At 41.7% G+C, this 18,798-nt stretch overlaps 1 protein-coding gene across 1 annotated transcript in view; it reads right to left on the bottom strand.

The window, feature by feature from the left end:
• Positions 1–18,798, bottom strand: part of LOC121279289 (sperm-associated antigen 1-like) — a 133,824-nt gene that overhangs the window by 52,543 nt on the left and 62,483 nt on the right. The window contains exons 12-13 of the mRNA XM_041190414.1: positions 18,423–18,522; positions 5,385–5,537 (exon numbers count right to left, since the gene is read on the bottom strand). Coding sequence (XP_041046348.1) covers positions 5,385–5,537; positions 18,423–18,522 — 253 coding nt within the window. The remainder of the gene's footprint in view (positions 1–5,384; positions 5,538–18,422; positions 18,523–18,798) is intronic.

An 18,798-nucleotide genomic window follows, 5' to 3' on the forward strand; every position in this document is an offset into this window, starting at 1 on the left:
TGCTGCTACTCATCAGATATTTACTGTTGCAAAGCTGCTCTGCCCCTTTAACTAACTGCACCTTTTAAAGTGTGTTTGCAGCATTCTACAATATGATTCCAAAGTAGGTTGCTGTTTAAGCATCATAACCTGCACATTACAACAGTAATTTTGTTAAAATTATCAGAATTTCAAAGATGTTAAGTACAGGGTATCTATTGTGGCAACTTTCCATCTCATAAGGTGATGACTTGCAACATGGTGGGCAACTCTGCGTTAAGCATTACCTGGCATGGCTCAGCAGTTACTTTCTACTGGCTGTTACTATGATTGTACAAGTGTTTGGTGCTTTCCAGAGTTCTTTAAAGTGAACTGGGAATGATGTGGCAGGTGCTGAAGGACTTGGTCCTGACTTCAAGGCTTCAGCACAATCAGTTGCTCCCAGACATGCGTGCAGTGGTAGGCATTCTCCTTGGAATACAGCTTAATTGGAAGAATGAGCAGAGGACACCCAACCAAAAGAGAAAGGAGGGCAGCAGGGCTCTCAGAGGAATGCCATATTTGCCCAGGGTGTTCAGTGAATAATTCTCCTACCTGAATCTCAGTGAGGATCAATGTGTGAGATATATGCGCTTCACTAAGGATGTCCTTGCTGAAATTTGCCACCTCTGAGCAGGGCAAGGATCGTGCTGCCAGTAATATCCTGGTACCAGTCACTATACCTTCATTCTACCATAGTCTGCTATTTCATCTGCATTTGAGCCACCCGAACAAACCAGTGTGGCTACTGAGTGACAAAGGTTATCTTTTGATGACATGGTTGATGGTTCTAGTGCAGGACCCATCACACAGGGTAAGCAGGCATACGAGTGTCATGCTGCCACACAAAATGTGATAGATCAGGCCATGCGGAAACAACATGCCTTGACCACTCTGGAGCAGTCCTGCACTACTCTCAGAATGGATGCCCTGCACAATCTCATCATTCTGAGCCCTTTTTAAAAAAATTGTTCATAAGGAGGTGTTGCTGGCTAGGCCAAAAATAAAAGCCTTGTAACAGCCCTTTGAGAACTGAGCCATTTAAGAGTCAATCACATTGCTGTAGGTCTGGAGTCACATGTAGACCAGACCAGGTAAGGATGGCAGATTTCCTTCCCACTGAATTCAATTTTCACCATCTGCTGTGATGAGATTCAAACCCCAGTTCCCAGAGCATTACCCTGGGTCTCTCAATTACTAGTCCAGTGACAATACCATTACACCACTGCCTCTCCCATGCCACTAACTATACAGTGAATAGGAGGAGGAAGAGGAGAAAGGGCGGAGTCAACCTAGGCAGCTCTTTCTGGCTGGGCTGTCCATGAATTATGTATTTGACAGCAATACCAGTAAGCACAGACCAAATTCGTCATTCACCACTAGTCCCACACCGTGGGCAGTATTTCACGCCACTGGGATTTTACGGTCCCACCGAAGTCAATGGAGTTTAGAATGGCTTGCTGCATTTTATGGCCCCATCCCCTCCACGACAGGGCTGTAAAATTCCAGCCCTTATCTTCCCTTTGTTACTGACCATCAGAGTGTCCATTAAACCACAACGCAAAAATAAAAACCAACAGAAAACAAATATTTTAAACTAAATTTGTAAATCAAAGATTGCCATGTTGCATATAAACATCAACTAATCACCTTTGCACATTCTTTTAGTGCCTGTCTTTGCCTCTCCTGGTGCTCCTATGCAATACTATCTCAGTGGTTTTAGCATGGCTAATGGAAGGCTGCTGACTTTCAGTGGGGGAAATGCCAAATGGCCTTGGAGAACGCGTGCATCAGCAATTTTGACTGGTTGGCTGGCAGGTAACAGCAAGGGCACTTACAGAGCGGAAGTAGTGGGAGGATGAATGCTGTCATTCTGAGTTAAGACAGTGGTTTCATCCTTCATAGAACGACTGGGGTAGTTCCTCAGCAATCCTAGTAATCTGTTGGAGGATAGATTGCTGGACTGCTGTAACACCCTGTAAGCCCCTTTTGTAAACTGGTAACCATAGCCATAATGGCAGCAGTCTGAGCCTCCATGGCAGCAAGATGACTCTGCATGACAAAGTTTGAGCTTCCACTAGCACCTAGACAGTGGGTGGTTTCTGCTTGTGCTTCAATGGAAGCTGTGATATCGGCCATCAGATGCTGCATCATGTTGGGATCACAAGTGTGCTAATATAGTTGGTCACCACTTCCATGTTGGAAAGGATGGGCTTCAACCTCTACACAAAGCATTAATGTTTCTCCTGTCCTGTCATAAATCATTTTTACACCAGAAACTTAGCTACTTGTTTGTTAGTGGCCTTTAAGAACCACTGTCAAGCAATGTCTTGATTTTAAAATTCTTGTCCTTGCTTTCAAATTCCTCTTATGGCCTCACCCCTCCCTATCTCTATAATCTTCAACAGCCCCACAACCCTTTGAGATATCTGTGCTCATCAAATGTGGTCTCATGAGTATCCCGATCTTAATTGCTCCACCATTAATGGCCACACCTTCAGTTGCCTGGTGCCTAATACATTCTGTGCCTCTTTGTCTCTCTAACTCTCGTTCCTTCTTTAAGACACTACTTAAAACCTCTCTTTGACCAACTTTTGGACGTCGGACTTAATATCTGCTTGTGAGGGTCGGTCTCAAATTTTGTTTTATAATGCTCCTGTGAAAGCGCCTTGAGATGTTTCATTACGTTAAAGGCATTATATAAATCTAATACTTAGTACAAATGGGTGCATGCTTCGCAATCTGATGCAACTGGGGTCCTACAATTGGCCTAAGTCCTTGATTTGCATAGAGAATCTGGCTCCTGCCTATTTCTAATGAGAGCACATCCTCTCATTTACAGGCTCCCTTTAAAAATCACATCAGTCAGAGGCAGGCAATCATATTCCAATTTTCAACTGCTGAACGCCTTCTTTCCAGCGGAAATGGGGCAGTCAGCAGTGGGTACTCGCCCACACAATTGTTACTAACATGACTAAAATTAGATGCCTGCTCATTGATTTTATCAAGTACATATGTGTTTTGCCTTGTTTTCTCATGGCTTCACCAACCCTTACTTTCAGGACTTTGTCAAAGTAGGCAAGTTGCAGCACTACAATAAACAACTTAAATCAATGTCTCTCACAGCATGACAACCTGGAACATAAAACCAGGCTTGAAGTACAGATAAAAGTAAGTGCACAGTGACTTTTTAAAATTCATTCCTATGTTGCCAACAACTAATTAGTTCTTGCAGACAGATTGTGAAAAAGATAACTACCAGATTTAAACAGACCAAAGCTCTAAACTTAAGTAAAAGCAAAATACTGTGGATGTTGGAAATCTGAAACAAAACAAAAATTGCTGGAAAAACTCAGTAGGTCTGACAGCATCTGTGGAGAGAAAGACAGGGCTAATGCTTCGAGTCCAGAAGACTCTTCTTCAGAACTAAAGAGAAACAGAAATGTGGTGACATATATTCTGTTTAAGGGGAGTGGGACATATGAAGCTGGATAGAAGGCCAGGGGTATGTGAAAGCAAAGGCTCTAACCATTCTCCTCAACAACTCCCCTATTATTCCTGTGCACTGGGCCACCAAACCACAGATATCACCAAAGTAACTATTCAAATTTGGCAATATCTGTGGAAAATATCATGGACTGTGTGTGTACAGGTGAGCAAGAATGAAGAAGAAGGTGAATGACACAGAACATGGTCCCGAAATAATTCCTTGGTATGCAATTCCCATGATTACCCTAGGATCACACTGACTGTATCCTCCGACACTGACCCAGTTGGAGTTTGCACAGTCAGTCATTGAGAGCAACTTAACTGCATGTGTCAGTTCAGTGTAAGCACCACAGAATGCATCTCCAGCACTCACCTGGCCAGAGAGAGAGAAAGAAAATAAATGAGGGAGAGAAACAAAGAGATCTCTAAATAGACTGAAGAAAAGAAAGATAACATATGGGTTTCAATTTCATGATACTCCACTTATTTCATCCCCTCTTTCCTATTAAAGTTTGATATACTATTTGTAAATGGAAACTTAATACATAGGAAACAATGTTCAGTCATCAACTGTCGTTATGCTTTCTCTCATTATTTGAAAGCTGCTCAGTCTTTACATGCAAGTCTTACTTTCAACCTATTGCTCAGTTTCATTTCTAGTGTGATTTATTCTTAAGTTAATGTTTCCGTCTCATTGCTGTTCCTGTGGGTCACAATGCTGCCTTTTCTAATCAAAATTGTGGACACAGTCCAGGAAAGGACCAGGCCAAGCTAGCCTCTGGCTTCTCCCCACTACCCTGACCAGAAAGCCCCTCAATCCTCCTTCCAGCTACTTACTTGAATTACAGGAACCTCCTTTGATCTGTTCCTCACTTGAAAACAGGGGTTGGGTCACCTCGGCCTCCCCACTGATGCCCAAAGCTCACAATTCAATTTTCAGGTGAAGCTGTTAATGGGCAAGCTGCAAGTCTGCTTGTTTACAGCAGCAGGCTGTTTAAATGTGCGAGTCAGAGTCCGACATCAGTTGCAGGACTTCAACTACATTTTTTATGAAGCATCATATGACCAACTTTTTGCCATTAGTGAGTATGTGGTCTTGGGAAGCTAAAACAGAAGAAACATCAAAGCAAAATTCATGGACAACATTTAAAGAATTAAAAATGGGCATGCAAAGGATATACAATCTTCTGAAATGTTTTTAGTTAGAACATTCAGAAATTTGCTAATGGAAAATTGTTAGGTCTCAAAGCGTTTAGATGATGAAGTAATTTGCTCGAGAGGGATAGGCCTTTATGCTTCTAGGAACATGCATCTAATTGACATGTGGCCTTCCAATTTTCCTTCACATAAGAAATGAAAAGAAGCTTCAGAAAATGCAAAAAGCCATGAGGCTTAACTAGGTTGTGTCTTTTTGGTGAATCATCCCACCTTCTCATCATATCGCCCGTCCTTTCTCTTTCTAGAACATACTCAATTGTCTGTTAAACACATTGTTATAGTGTTTACTTCAACAACTTTCCTTGGTAACTAACTGCCATTTCTCCTATGTTCCACCAATCTTCTCCCAAGTTATGGTAAAAGGTCAGGAGAAACTCTGTAAATTGCAGCTGAATGAGAGCATTGTAGACTAAAAGCCTGATTTTATGCAAATATATAAAGGCTGTATTACCAACAGACCATCACCTTGTAAAGGTGACTCTTCATTTTTGTTAGCTGAGGAAAGTGCAAACAAACTGTTTAGGCAAAGTGGCGTAAAACTTGTGCAGGCCCAAGGATTAAAAGCTATGTGAGTATGAAGTTTTTACTTATCTTTTATATACCAAACAAAAAAAAAATGATCTAAAACCTTTACATTAGTTAAGTGCAATGGTCCTTACCTGTTGGTACTGTCATTCGCGAGCTGGATCCGACTATCCACCTGAAGAACAGTTTTATAATCCACATAAGCCTGCCGATAATGCTCTAGGGATTCATAAGCCATGGCCCTTCGCAAGAGAGGTTTCACAGAAAATGGCTGCAGCTCCAAAGCCCTAGGGAAATAAAAGTCAAACTATTATATAATATTCCCAGCATAGAAAAAATCCAACAGATCCATGCTAGTGTTTATGCCCTACATATCCCTCCTCGCATCCTTCTTCATCTGACCTCATCAACATACCCTTCTATTCAAAAGAAAAACAAAATTACCCGGAAAAACTCAGCAGGTCTGGCAGCATCAGCGGAGAAGAAAAGAGTTGATGTTTCAAGTCCTCATGACCCTTCAACAGAACTAGGTGAATCCAAGGAGAGGGGTGAAATATAATATATTCGCTGCTCCCAATGCGGTCTCCTCTACATTGGAAAGACCAAACGTAAACCGGGCGACCGCTTTGCAGAACACCTGCGGTCTGTCCGCAAGAATGACCCAAACCTCCCTGTCACTTGCCATTTTAACACTCCACCCAGCTCTCTTGCCCACATGTCTGTCCTTGGCTTGCTGCATTGTTCCAGTGAAGCCCAACGCAAACTGGAGGAACAGCACCTCATCTTCCGACTAGGCACTTTACAGCCTTCCGGACTGAATATTGAATTCAACAACTTTAGGTCTTGAACTCCCTCCTCCATTCCCACCCCTTTTCTGTTTCTTCTCCCTTCCTTTTGTTTTTTCCAATAATTTATATAGATTTTTCTTTTCCCACCTATTTCCATTATTTTTAAATCTTTTATGCCCCCCACCCCCACTAGAGCTATACCTTGAGTGCCCTACCATCCATTCTTAATTAGCACATTTGTTTAGATATCACCAACTTCAACACCTGTGTTCTTTTGTTGTGACATCTTTTGATTATCTGCTCCTATCACTGCTGCTTGTCCCTATAACTACACCCCCCCTCCACTTCTCTCCCCCCACCCAACCCGCACCCCCCCCCCCTCCACTTCTTTCCCCCTCCCCCCCACCTTAAACCAGCTTATATTTCACCCCTCTCCTTGGATTCACCTAGTTCTGTTGAAGGGTCATGAGGACTCAAAACGTCAACTCTTTTCTTCTCTGCCAATGCTGCCAGACCTGCTGAGTTTTTCCAGGTAATTCTGTTTTTGTTTTGGATTTCCAGCATCCGCAGTTTTTTGTTTTTACCCTTCTATTCATTTTCCCCCCCCCCCATGTGTTCATCTAACTTCCCAATTTCAGGCATCAATACTAGTCATCCCAACTGCTCTTTGTGGTATTGAGTTCCACGTTATAAAGATTGCAGTGCCCTGGTGGGATTCGAACACTCATCTCTTCAGAAAGTGGAGCCTTAACCAGCACCTTAGGCGGTTTGGCCAGGCTATTGCTCATGTTTTCTTTAAATTTTCAAATGTTATCAAGTCACAATGGCTGGAACTTAACCTATTTATCTCTTTTTCCTTCTATGCTCCTTTACTTGTCTTCCTTTTACTCTTAATTATTTTCACTCCCTCCCAACTGCTGCCAAGAGAGCAGGAATGATTCTAGTGTGTTGGAGAGAGTACTTTTCAGTATTTTACAATGGGAGTAGGTTCCTGCATATTTTGATTGTGTTCACTGGGATTCAACATCAGGTCCCTAAATATGGAGACCTAATTGGCTTAGGCAGCAATTGTGAAAGGAGGCAAGGGGTGAGGTACACACAAGATATTCAGAAGACTGGTGTGGTGCATTACAAATTAGTGGAACTGAAGGTAGGACCATGTTTATAAGAATATTTTGTGATTTTCTTCTGTGCATGTTATGTAGTGATGAAGTTATCAATTTTATATCAGCAACAAATATTGGATTGATGGAGGAACAGTGATGGCAGCTACATCTTGGAGGGCTATTTTTGCCAAAATATGACTGGGTGCAGTTATTTTTGATGTAATATGATTGGGATTTGGCACAAATTTGAATTGAGGAGATATTATACATCACAATGAACGTACATAAAATAATTGAAAAGGAAATAAAATAAAATAGAGAGTTAAGCACTTTGGGTCGGAACGAAAGTGGGAGACCAAAAAAATGCTGAGATTAGCCTGTGTGCCAGCCTGCTGCCCCCGTTCCTGTCTCAGGGAGGATGGGGAAGGTGGGCTAGCAACCTCACCCGCAGCAATGATAGGGCCAATTAAGACACTTAAGGAGCTGATTAGGAGCTGGCTTTTGAATCTTTCTAATTTTCGCGGGGGTGGGAGGCCTTCAGGAGCTGTCTAATACAGACCAGCTCAAGAGTCACAGAAAAAGTAAAAAAAAATTTAACAAATCCTCAAGTTCCTAGTCCCAGGTTCCAGATCTCCATCTACCCTCCAAAATGTGAAAAGTCTGCAATTCCCATTTTTCCAAATTTATAAGTCCAAATGGCAGCCACAGCTAAAGCTAGTCAGAATGTGGCCCACATTTCCAGTGATCCGCGTCTGTCCTTAACCTAACCCCAGGTGCTAATTTGCCAGCAAATTCGTCCCCAACCGAATTGACAGCTCGCCTTCACCAAAATACCGATAGGTTTCTACTTCCTGTCGGGGGTGAGTTCACATCCTGCAAAGAAACCCTCCTGCCAATTCCTGCCTCCATCAAGAAAATCCAGCCCATGGGCCTCAAAAACCCCTAGGACATCAATCCTGGCACTTACATTAGGATCATATACACTGAGATTCACTGCAGCTGACGCTGGATCAGGAGCAGGTTCCCCATTACCTAGCAAAAAGGGAGCAACATGTTCTACTAGGGCAAAACCTGGGGTGTCTGATGTACAAAGTTGGCCCCTGTCCTTTTTTTCATTAAGTTGCCAAACCGCCGCTCTGGACCCCACAGCTGCCATTGAGCCAGTTGCTATGCTGCTCAGCTCAGCTGCCCTGCACTGATTATATGCTGGCAGCCTGTGAAGGTCTGGGCATGAAACTCCCCACATTTGGATACTTGGTCGCCCTAACCCTAACCTCCTTGTAATGGTAGACTTCTGAGCATTACAAGATGGTGGCAGCTTCACCCTGATAAGGCAAACCCAGAAACTTGGACACAACGTAGCTCCCTACTTAATTTCAGGTTTTTCCCCAGAATCCTGCCAAAGTTAAGACAATCTGGCTTCTCTTGGGCCGCTATGCCTCTTCTTCCAACAGACCGGGTTTACAAAATGGCATTGGAGTCCCAACTACATCATAGGACCCTGAATTCCATGTATTAATGACGTTTCCACCTAATTCAGATGGGTGCCTTGGCCATCTAAGAAACAACAGAGATAAACAAAAAACAAAAAAAAACAAGAAACAACAGCCCAGTTAGGGTGGTGGTACATGTGAACCAAGCAGGAGCAGGGCATTAAGTTTTTAAAGAGGTGATTTTAACTTTTGTCACCCTTTACCCAGTGGGCTAAAATCATCCCCATAGGTGCACAATATCAGTGAAGCTCTTTCAAAAATCCATTCTTAGCATGAGGTCTCCAGGATGTTATTAACTTATATTTAGCTTTGCACTACTATCTTGCTTTCCGCTTTTAACATCATTAGATGTTGAAATGAAATCAATTCAATGAAGAATTTACTGAATTAGTACCCATTTTCAATCAGCCAATAAGCAAAATTCTGTCCCTATTCCAGGCAGATCCTCTGGCAGAGGTTAAGGAGCCTGTTAAAATTATGTTAATCACCTTGAGAATGGAAGATGAGGTACAGTCATAGATATAAAAACAAAAAACTGCGGATGCTGGAAATCCAAAACAAAAACAGAATTACCTGGAAAAACTCAGCAGGTCTGGCAGCATCGGCGGAGAAGAAAAGAGTTGACGTTTCAAGTCCTCATGACCCTTCCACAGAACTGAGTTTTTCCAGGTAATTCTGTTTTTGTTTACAGTCATGGGTACACCTTTGTGATAGCTTGGAATTGTGTTCCAATTTTACCAAGAGAAAACCTGCATTTACTTTTTAAAGAAATTTTTATCTTCATCAGAATAAGAGCAATTGCTGATAAAAAAAGTTCATACTTTTAAAGTAAATCTTTATCCTCATCAAAATAAATGCAACCACTAATGAAAAAATATCTAAGTTCTATGTAAGTCAGAGGTTTAAGTTTGTCAGTAAATAAATTTCTTTTGAAACCTGATGCACATTGGACAAGTGTACTAAGTGTGCTAAGAATTACATTAACGACCAATTTAAGGTTATCAGTTGGGTGAACAATATGGGTCACTTACGCTTGCTAGAAGCTACAAATATTCATAAGCAGGGGCCTGTCCTCTGCAGGCAAAAGGAGCATAGCTAGGCATTGTGCCTTTTTTTGAAGTAAACAAAAGCATGGGGGAAATAACAACTCCCTGGGGCATTCTCCATGGCAATGCCTTGGCCAACCGAATCAGCAACCTTTTCTCATGCAGTATAAATTAGTGCCCGCTTTGAAATTTGGCATTCTGGCATCTGTCCTGATGAATGTAAGACAAAAAGCTTCAATAGATGTCTCTTTTTTCAGCAATACCAAGCGGTTGTTTGTATACCTGAGGCAGGTACAACAAAGACCAAATTCAGATATCAATAACAACAGTTCAACTCAAATTAAGAACACGTAAGTCATCTGTTGAATTTCTCTGTATTCGACACAAGGTTCTGCCAGTCTTTACTTCCAAACATACTGATAATGCTAAAGTGAGACACAGTCCCATGATCAAGTGAGTGTTCATGTTCAATGAGATTGAACAGATTGGCTGTAGGATTATGAATCTACGTACGGTGTGTCCTACGCTACGCTTGGTCCGAAGTCTGCAAATTTCTATCATTTTTCACATTAAATGTAGTAAAACAACAGTTTGCGTCTATTCAGGCATGTAAAATGTCACGTATTTAAAGTAATAATCACTCACTTTGAAAGATATTTGCTCTAGGTCATTTATCAAAATAAACACAGTTTATGTTTAAATGAGTTTTTAAACCAAGGTCAATGTTGCCGATAATGAATGTTATTCTGACATTTCCCTGAAGGTAACAACTCTGCTTTATCTTTAATTTAAAAAAGCACTTCAACCTACAATAAGTATAATGTTCAATCACAGTCCTTTCTCCTAATAAAAAGGGAAAAATAAACGGGCTCACATTTCTGTTGGTAAAATAATGGCAGGTTTAATGGCACTTGTTATTAATGTGTAATGTCTCTACATTGGGGTCCACCACCTATTATGCTCCTCAGGGCCCAAAATGCTTGTTCACAGACATGTTGATACGTTGAGTGCAATAATCTTAGGAAATAAGGCAGAGTATTAGCTTTGACTACAGCCTGTGTTTGTGCTGATGTCCCTGATGCTATGCTGGTCAATGCTCATGCTGCTTCAAATTCGAGCAAGGGCTCCTCATCCCTTTCAAGGTACTGCACAAGGATCGGCAAAACCCAGAAACTCGTGGCAAAGAAGAAGTGACCTACAAATTGTGAATTGCCACAAGTTGCTCAATGGTTTGCGCCACTCTTAGTAAGCCGTGCAGTTTGTCCTCAATCTCCCTGAGAATTTCATCAAATTGCTGCATTTACATATTAATTGACAAGCAAATTCCCTGCAGAAAGTCACAAAGTTGTTTGCTACTTAACCGCACAAGTACCTTCTAATGTGATTACGTTCCTGTAATGCCATTCTCCGGACCCGAAAGGGACCAATTTAAATTGTGAAGCCTCATTTCTACTCATAACAAATTGTTGTAAAAGGTTTTTAAAATGTTAACTTTGTTCTTACTTCAACCTTTCTCTTTTTTTCTCAATCAAATTTTACTTTCCCTCTTTATTTCTCTTTTTGTACCCGATTTGACTATTTCATCCAGCTTAATTTACCACATTTCCTTCTTTGTTGTTCCTGTGTTTCTTTCTCAATCCTTAAATCTCACTGGTTAAGGATAATGGCTGTTGATCTAGTCGTTCACCAAGGTCCGAAAATTCTCCCCATTTCAGTTTATAATCCAGCAATTTACGGGGCAAAAACCTTTCAAGCTGAAACTTCTAACTAATGGGGTATACCGTGAAATGCCTCACTCCAACAGTTTCCAGGCCAACATTCTTAAAAATTTTAGATATCTGGGATTGAATTTTCCTCCTGGGTAGATGGCTGCTGGAGGCTGCACTGTTCTACAGAGGAAGTCCTGCCACTGTAACAAAGGAAAATCCTATGGTGCCACAGGAGGGCACTTGCTGTATCACCTCAAAAGAGCAGAGCTAGTGTTAAAGTTAGTGTGTTGTTATCCCAGTACCAGTCTATCTGTGGGTTGGTGGTACTGCAGTAAAAAGATTAGCATATTTACCAAAGTCTTGCCCTTCCTGCATCACTGAATTATGGCAGGGCATTCACAGGGCTAACAGTAATCCTGCACATTCTTCCTTTTCAGATATTAATCCAATTCCCTCTTGAATGCCTTGATTGAACCTGCCTCCACCACACTATCAGACAATGCATTCCAGATCTTAACCACTTGCTGCATGAAAAATTTTATCCTCATATCCCCATTGTTTCTTTTGCCAAGTACTTTAAATCTGTGTCCTCTTGTTTTCGATCCTTCTACCAATGAGGACATCCCTATCTACTCTGTCAATTCCCTTACCAGTGGAGAGAGGGAGAGGGAAAGGGGCACATTTCTGAGATTTGGCAGTAGAGCTCCCAGCCAACTTTCCCTCCTGGCATCACCTGAAGACAAGTGGTTGGCTGGAGGAATATACACAGGTCTGAGGTCACAGTTTCATTCACAGAATTGTTACAGCAATGAAGGAGGCCATTAGGCTCTGGCTCTCCAAATGAGCAATACACCTAGTGCCACTCCCTGCCTTCTCCCCGTAACCCTGCACATTCTTCCTTTTCAGATATTAATCCAATTCCCTCTTGAATGCCTCGATTGAACTTGCCTCCACCACACTATCAGGCAATGCATTCCAGATCTTAACCACTTGCTGCATGAAAAAGTTTATCCTCATATCCCCGTTGTTTCTTTTGCCAAGTACTTTAAATCTGTGTCCTCTTGTTTTCGATCCTTCCACCAATGAGGACATCCCTATCTACTCTGGCCAGAGCACTCATGAGTTTGAATACCTCTAACAAGTCTCCTCTCAGCCTTCTCTTCTCCAAGGAAACAGTCCCAACTTCTACAATTTATCCATGTAATTGAAGCTCCTCATCCCTGCAACCATTCTTGCGAATCTTTTCTGCTCTCTCTCTCGTGCCTTCATGGTGGTGCTCAGAATTGGATGTAATACTCCTGTTGAGGCTGAACCAATGTTCTATACAAGTTTAACATAACTTCTTTGCTCTTGTACTCTATGCCCGTATTAATAAAGCCTAGGATGCTGTATGCTTTATTAATCACTCTCTCAACTGTCCTGACACCTTCATTGACTTACACATATATGCACCCAGGGTCCTTCCCTCCTGCACCCCCTTTAGAATTGTACCCTATATTTTATATTGTCTCTTCCTATCAAAATAATCGCACTTCATCTGCCACTTATTTGCCCTATATCTATGTCCTTTTGAAGTTCTATGCCACCCTCTTCACAGTTCACAATGCTTCAAGTTTCATATCACCTGCAAATTTTGAAATTATGCCCTGTACATCAAGATCTAGGTAATTAATATACATCAGGAAGAACAAGGGTCCTAACACCGACCCCTGGAGAACTCCACTACAAACCTTCCTCCAGTCTGAGAAATATTCATTCACCACTATTCTCTGTTTCCTGAGGTCCATAAAAATAATGGTGTGTGACACTAAACCAAACAACAGGCTAACTGCTTTTAGTTTCAAGTCCACTTTATAATAAAGATCTATCCAAAGAGATAACTGCATTGTATCTTTCTGCACAATATACTGATCACTGCAAACCTGTCCTGTGCAGTGTCCAATGTTGCAGCTGCAGCAGATCAAGAATTGCTGTGTTAGTCAGATTTTTTTCTCCATTGCAGTGTGCTACCATAGCATTTTGTCCATAAGCAACCACTGCACTTCATTACTTTTCTTTTGAAACAAATTATTTCCATAAGCTGTTTTTTTTAAAATAAATCTGAATTTAAAACATCTTAAGATGTTTTCTGGGGCTATGTGGACTATGTGAACTGTGATAAGCTTCTCCAAAAACAAACATTCTGAAATTAAAGCCAATATAAACTATAAGTTTTTGTACTAGCCTCCTACTACAAACATAATTTCTTCTTTGTCTCCTGAAAATCCTTCACTGGGTAATACATTATGTTTAAACCCACGCCAGACTTTCAAAATCATTTTGTTTTAGAAAGCCGTTGTTTGCAAACAGTAAATCATGGTGCATAATACACATGGGACACAGATATACATTCTACACAGCAGCAGACTTTGCAGCATAGATTTCATTTTCGAGTACTGAAGCATTAGTTTGAAGTTAGAATTATATGAGGATTTGAAACTAACATGGGTAGCCACAAATCTAAATCAACCTTAAGTTATATTTTGACCAACATATTGCAGCATCTGCACTTACCCATGCAATCTGAAAAGTCAAAAAACAACTTGCATTTATATAGCACTGCTAACATAAAGAAACTGCCCAAGGCAATTCATAAATAGGAAAAGGGAAGCCAAGAGACTAAGGGAAAGTTTAGAAGGGTTATCCAAAAACCTGATCAAAGACATTGAGGGGTGGGGTGGGGGAGGTGGTTAACAAGGGAAAGCAGACATGTACGTACAGGGAATTAATTCTTCCAAAATTGATGCCAGGTCAGGATTCCAACATCATCCTGCCTCCTTCATGATTTCTGCAGGTGGGGGAGGGTGGGGGCGGGATTTAAGGCAAGTGGGGAACACCCTTGGATTTGTGTGAAGTAATTAAGGTGGTTAACAAGCCAATTTAAGAACCATTTTAACTCAATTCTGGATCGCCTAGCAACTTGCTAGAGTCAGCAAGGTGAGTGCAGAGCAGGAAAAGTTTCTTCAGCGAAACTGACAAGTTGGGAAGGTTTTCACCAGTGAAACTGAAGAGTTCTAACCATGGCCAGGTGAGAGGCTGCTGTTCAAAGCACTTCTCTTAGAGACTGCTATTGCTACTTGACAAGCGTTTGTCAACATTTTGGAAGGCATTTCACCTGTCCAGCATTTCACTCACCTTCAGCTACACTTCCCTGCTGCTCGCCTTCACCACAGCTGACAGCAGCTTACGTAGCTGGGCCTTGCATCTCTGCTTCTGCTCTCCCTCCTCGTTAGAGATACAAGGCCTAGCTACATAAGCTGCTGTCAGCTGTGGTGAAGAGCAGAAGCAAAACCATCAGCATCAACAGCAACACCAACAGCAGTACTATCTGCCTTCTCCTCAGCCGCATGTCCCTCTACTGGGAGGGAATAGACTTTGAGATCCAGCTAGAAAGAGGCAGGACCCCCCACCAGTGTCTCAGAAGGCTTAGGCCCTCCTGAGGTCCCAAATCCCCTTGTTGTATTGTCTTCGGACTAGAGCAATCACACTCTCTATTCACTTCCTCATCCACTTCCCTCCACATCTGCTTGGCTGGAGCGATTGTCCTCTTCCCTCTGCCCTAGGGAGAGCTCACCTCAATACAGCTCCTGAGATTCCACAGCGGGGCCTTCAAATAAGATTGGGAGACTTGGGGAGCAGCTTTCCCAGGAATCTTCTCCATTTCTATGGGTGCTGCAGCCTCAAAAATCCATGTGTAGGTAAGCCATTGTAACACGTCATGGTTCTTTTACTTCACAAAATGGATGCGACCGCAAGCAGGCATTAGGTGTCTTATTTGCATATGCAAAAGTCCTAACTCTTGCTTCAGGAATGGGTGAAGGACACCTCTTGTTTATTTTTATCCAGTTTCACAACTGATCCACTTCCACTCAGAAGTGCACACGCTCTTTCTACTTCCTATTTTGGAGCCTAAGTGGGCTGTGCAGCACCTGAAAAACAGTGCTGTGTGACTCAATTTCATGGCCAATGTGTTGGGAGGCAGTGAGACAGTGTAAGTCAACTATAAGAGGGGATGGACAAATAGGACAGTAAGAAGAATATTATATAAGTTGAGGTTTATGAAGGATGGAAGATGGGACAGTAGCAAGTCAAGCATTAGAATAGGCAAGTCTGGAGGTGACAAGCTGGCTTTTAACAAAATGTAACTAGATCCTAGGTACTTTTGTCATTATTCCCAGCGATTCCCCCTTCAATTTGGATTCCTATCTGTGATTCTTTTGTCCAAAGTAAAATACACCTATCAGCATTTAGTCAACTTGCCAAATTTATCTATCTTCTAAAATTTTCTGTCCCTTTCTTCATATTCCATGAAAAACCAAAATAAAAAGTCATTTATGTATATGGTGAATTTCTGGTTCCACAGCACAACCCCTGAGGAACATCAGCAATTCACCAGATACATAAATGACCTGATTTTCGGTTTTGAAGAAACTATTAAGAAGGGGGCAGAAAAATCAAATCTATCAACTGCCTTCATGACTATCAAACAGTTAGTTAGACATAATCTACCTTTCAAAAAACATGCTGCCTCTCCCTCGTGATCTTAAACTTTACCAATTGCTCACTTTCTATGTTGCTGACGATGGATTCCTGAAATGTTCCCACTAGTGGCATTAAACTCATTAAAGTATTAGTTACTTGATTCATGTCATAAGCCCAACCATCTTCAGCTCCTTCATCAATGACCTTCCTTCCATCATAAGGTTAGAAGTAGGACGTTCACTGATGATTGCATAATGCTCAGCACTATCCGTGACTCCTCAGACACTGAAGCTGTCCATGTCCAAATGCAGCAAGACCTGGACAATATCCAGGCTTGGGCTGACAAGTGGCAAGTAATGTTCGTGCCACGCAAGGACTATCTCCAACAAGAGATAATCTAGCCATCAGCCCTTGACATTCAATGGCATTGCCATTGCTGAATCCCCCAAAATCAACTTGCTGGGCGCTACCATTAACTAGAAACTGAACTGGACTAATCATATAAAACTGTGGCTGCAAGAGCAGGTCAGAGGCTAGGAATCCTGCAGTGGGTAACTCAACTCCTGATTCCCCAAAAGCCTGTTCACCATCTACAAGGCACAAGTCAGGAGTGTGATGGAATACTCTCCACTTACCTGGATGGGTGCAGCTCCAACAACGCTCAAGAAGCTTGACCCCATCCAGAACAAAACAGCCTGCTTGATTGGCACCTCTTCCACAAACATTCACTCCCTCCACCACTGATGCACAGTGGTAGTAGTGTGTACCATTTACAAGATGCACTGCAGAAACGCACCAAGGCTCCTTAGACAGCACATTCCAAACCCACGACCACCACCATCTAGAAGGACAAGGGCAGCAGGCACATGGGAACACCACCACCCGGAATTTCCCCTCCAAGCCACTCACAATCTGGTCTTGGAAATATATCACCGTTCCTTCACTGTTGGTGGGTCAAAATTCTGGAACTCCCTTCCTAACAGCACTCTGGGTGTACCTACGCCACATGGACTGCAGCAGTTCAAGAAGGCAGCTCACCACCACCTTCTCAAGGGCAATTAGGGATGGGAAATAAATGCTGGCCCACGTCCCATGAATGAATAATTTTTTTTAAAATGAAGGCTGGCAAGGACAGCATTGGAATAGTCTAGAGGTAATATAGAGATAATAAAGAAGGGGGTGAAGGTTTCAGCAGCAGATGAGTTGAGGCAGAGGTGAAACTGAACAATGTTATGGAGGTCAAAGTAGCTGATCTTGGTGTTGGAGTGGACATGTGGTTGGAAACTCAGCTCGGTGTGAAATACGACAATATTGCCAAAGATCAGATTCAGTCTCAAACAGTTTGATTCTGCAATTCCTTCTTGCTTTATGGATAAAGATACAACATTTTCTACTTCAAATTCTCAGATAGTGTCAACAAAGCTGGCAAGCTTTGGAAAATTAATAGCTCAAGCACATCCAAAATCCTCCCCCTTTTTTTATTGAAAGAAGGCAGGCTTATATGAGGGTGTTTTTGATCATTAAGTGTGCTTTAGTTCTGTGGTTAGAGCTTATTGGTTATGTTAAAATGGCATGTAATGGACAAAATGCCCGACAGCAGCATATAAACAGCAGTAACATTGTTATGAACACGGAAGCTGTCATTGTGATCAGCTCAATAAATTGTAATAACCTCTCCAAATCAGCAGAAGAAACCCCAACTAGTAACAAGCAGCTCCAACAGGGCCCTTTAGGGCTAAGGGCAAGCAGGATCTAACCACGTTCTGGATGGGTAACAGGTGGTTAAGTCAACATTCTCAGCCATCATACTAAAATGTGATTTGTCTGATAAATTACTGGCAGAGTTCCAAACTTTAGTGCAAGTGAAAGACTATTAAATTAATTATTGAATAGTGATAGATGTTTGTTAAGAAGATATACATTTATCTGTATTGTCTGTAAGGTGTTATCTATTAAATTTAGTGCACATGGCTGAAATAATGTTGTAGTTGAATTTTGGGTTGTCTGAAATTTTTATTAGGCAATGCTGAGCTAAATCATTGCTTCATTGAACCTCCAACTTAAGAAACATTTGTCCAAGTTTATACAGTTTCAACACTACTTTAAATTTCCACTTGTCATGCTATGCATAACTCACCGATTAAAAATGCAGAAAGGTGAACTACTCCCGGTGAGTCACACTGTTGATGCTGCTGGCTCTGGGGACAAATTATTTTTCAATTTTACAAGCTACTGCTTCCATTGCTTTGTGTAAAGCGAGCACATATGGGAAACTTGTGTATGGAGGTCACTGCACATAAAGTACAGTCTGTAAGATTTCCTGTCCATTCATTTTAAAATTAAATATAATTTGCCCCTATGAATGCATCTAATCCCTGAAAACCAGCATTTTGCTGGAGCACGCCAACATAATGTGCCATGTAATTTTTACATCTGGCACATTACTATACTAAGTTGAAAACATGATTCAATCCATGACAAAAGCCACCATAAACAACATTATGCTCACCTAGTACAATCCTTAATGCACTCAGTGCAATTTCCATCCTTCAGGTAGCATGCTGCTCGATTTGAGTGCAAGACGCTCAGTTCTGCTGTGCAGTCCACCCCTTATAAGAAAAAGTAATATGAAACAGCATTTATTTACTATCTTACTTCTTCTTGAAGGTTTGTTGGGGTATGATTCCATTGCATGTCAGTAAGCTATTTCACAGTGAGAGCCATTTTACTTGAATCTGCTCTCTCCCAATTTCTAACCTGAGAACTTTCAGCAGAAGACAACTGGTAGGGGAATGGGAGTTGGGATCCTGCTAGACGTCATCTATAGCACTCTCACTGTAGTGTGGCACAACATTGACACGAGATCGAACCTTGGTTTGTATGGC

This window comes from Carcharodon carcharias, chromosome 6, assembly GCF_017639515.1.
Source record: "Carcharodon carcharias isolate sCarCar2 chromosome 6, sCarCar2.pri, whole genome shotgun sequence".
NCBI lineage: Eukaryota > Metazoa > Chordata > Chondrichthyes > Lamniformes > Lamnidae > Carcharodon > Carcharodon carcharias.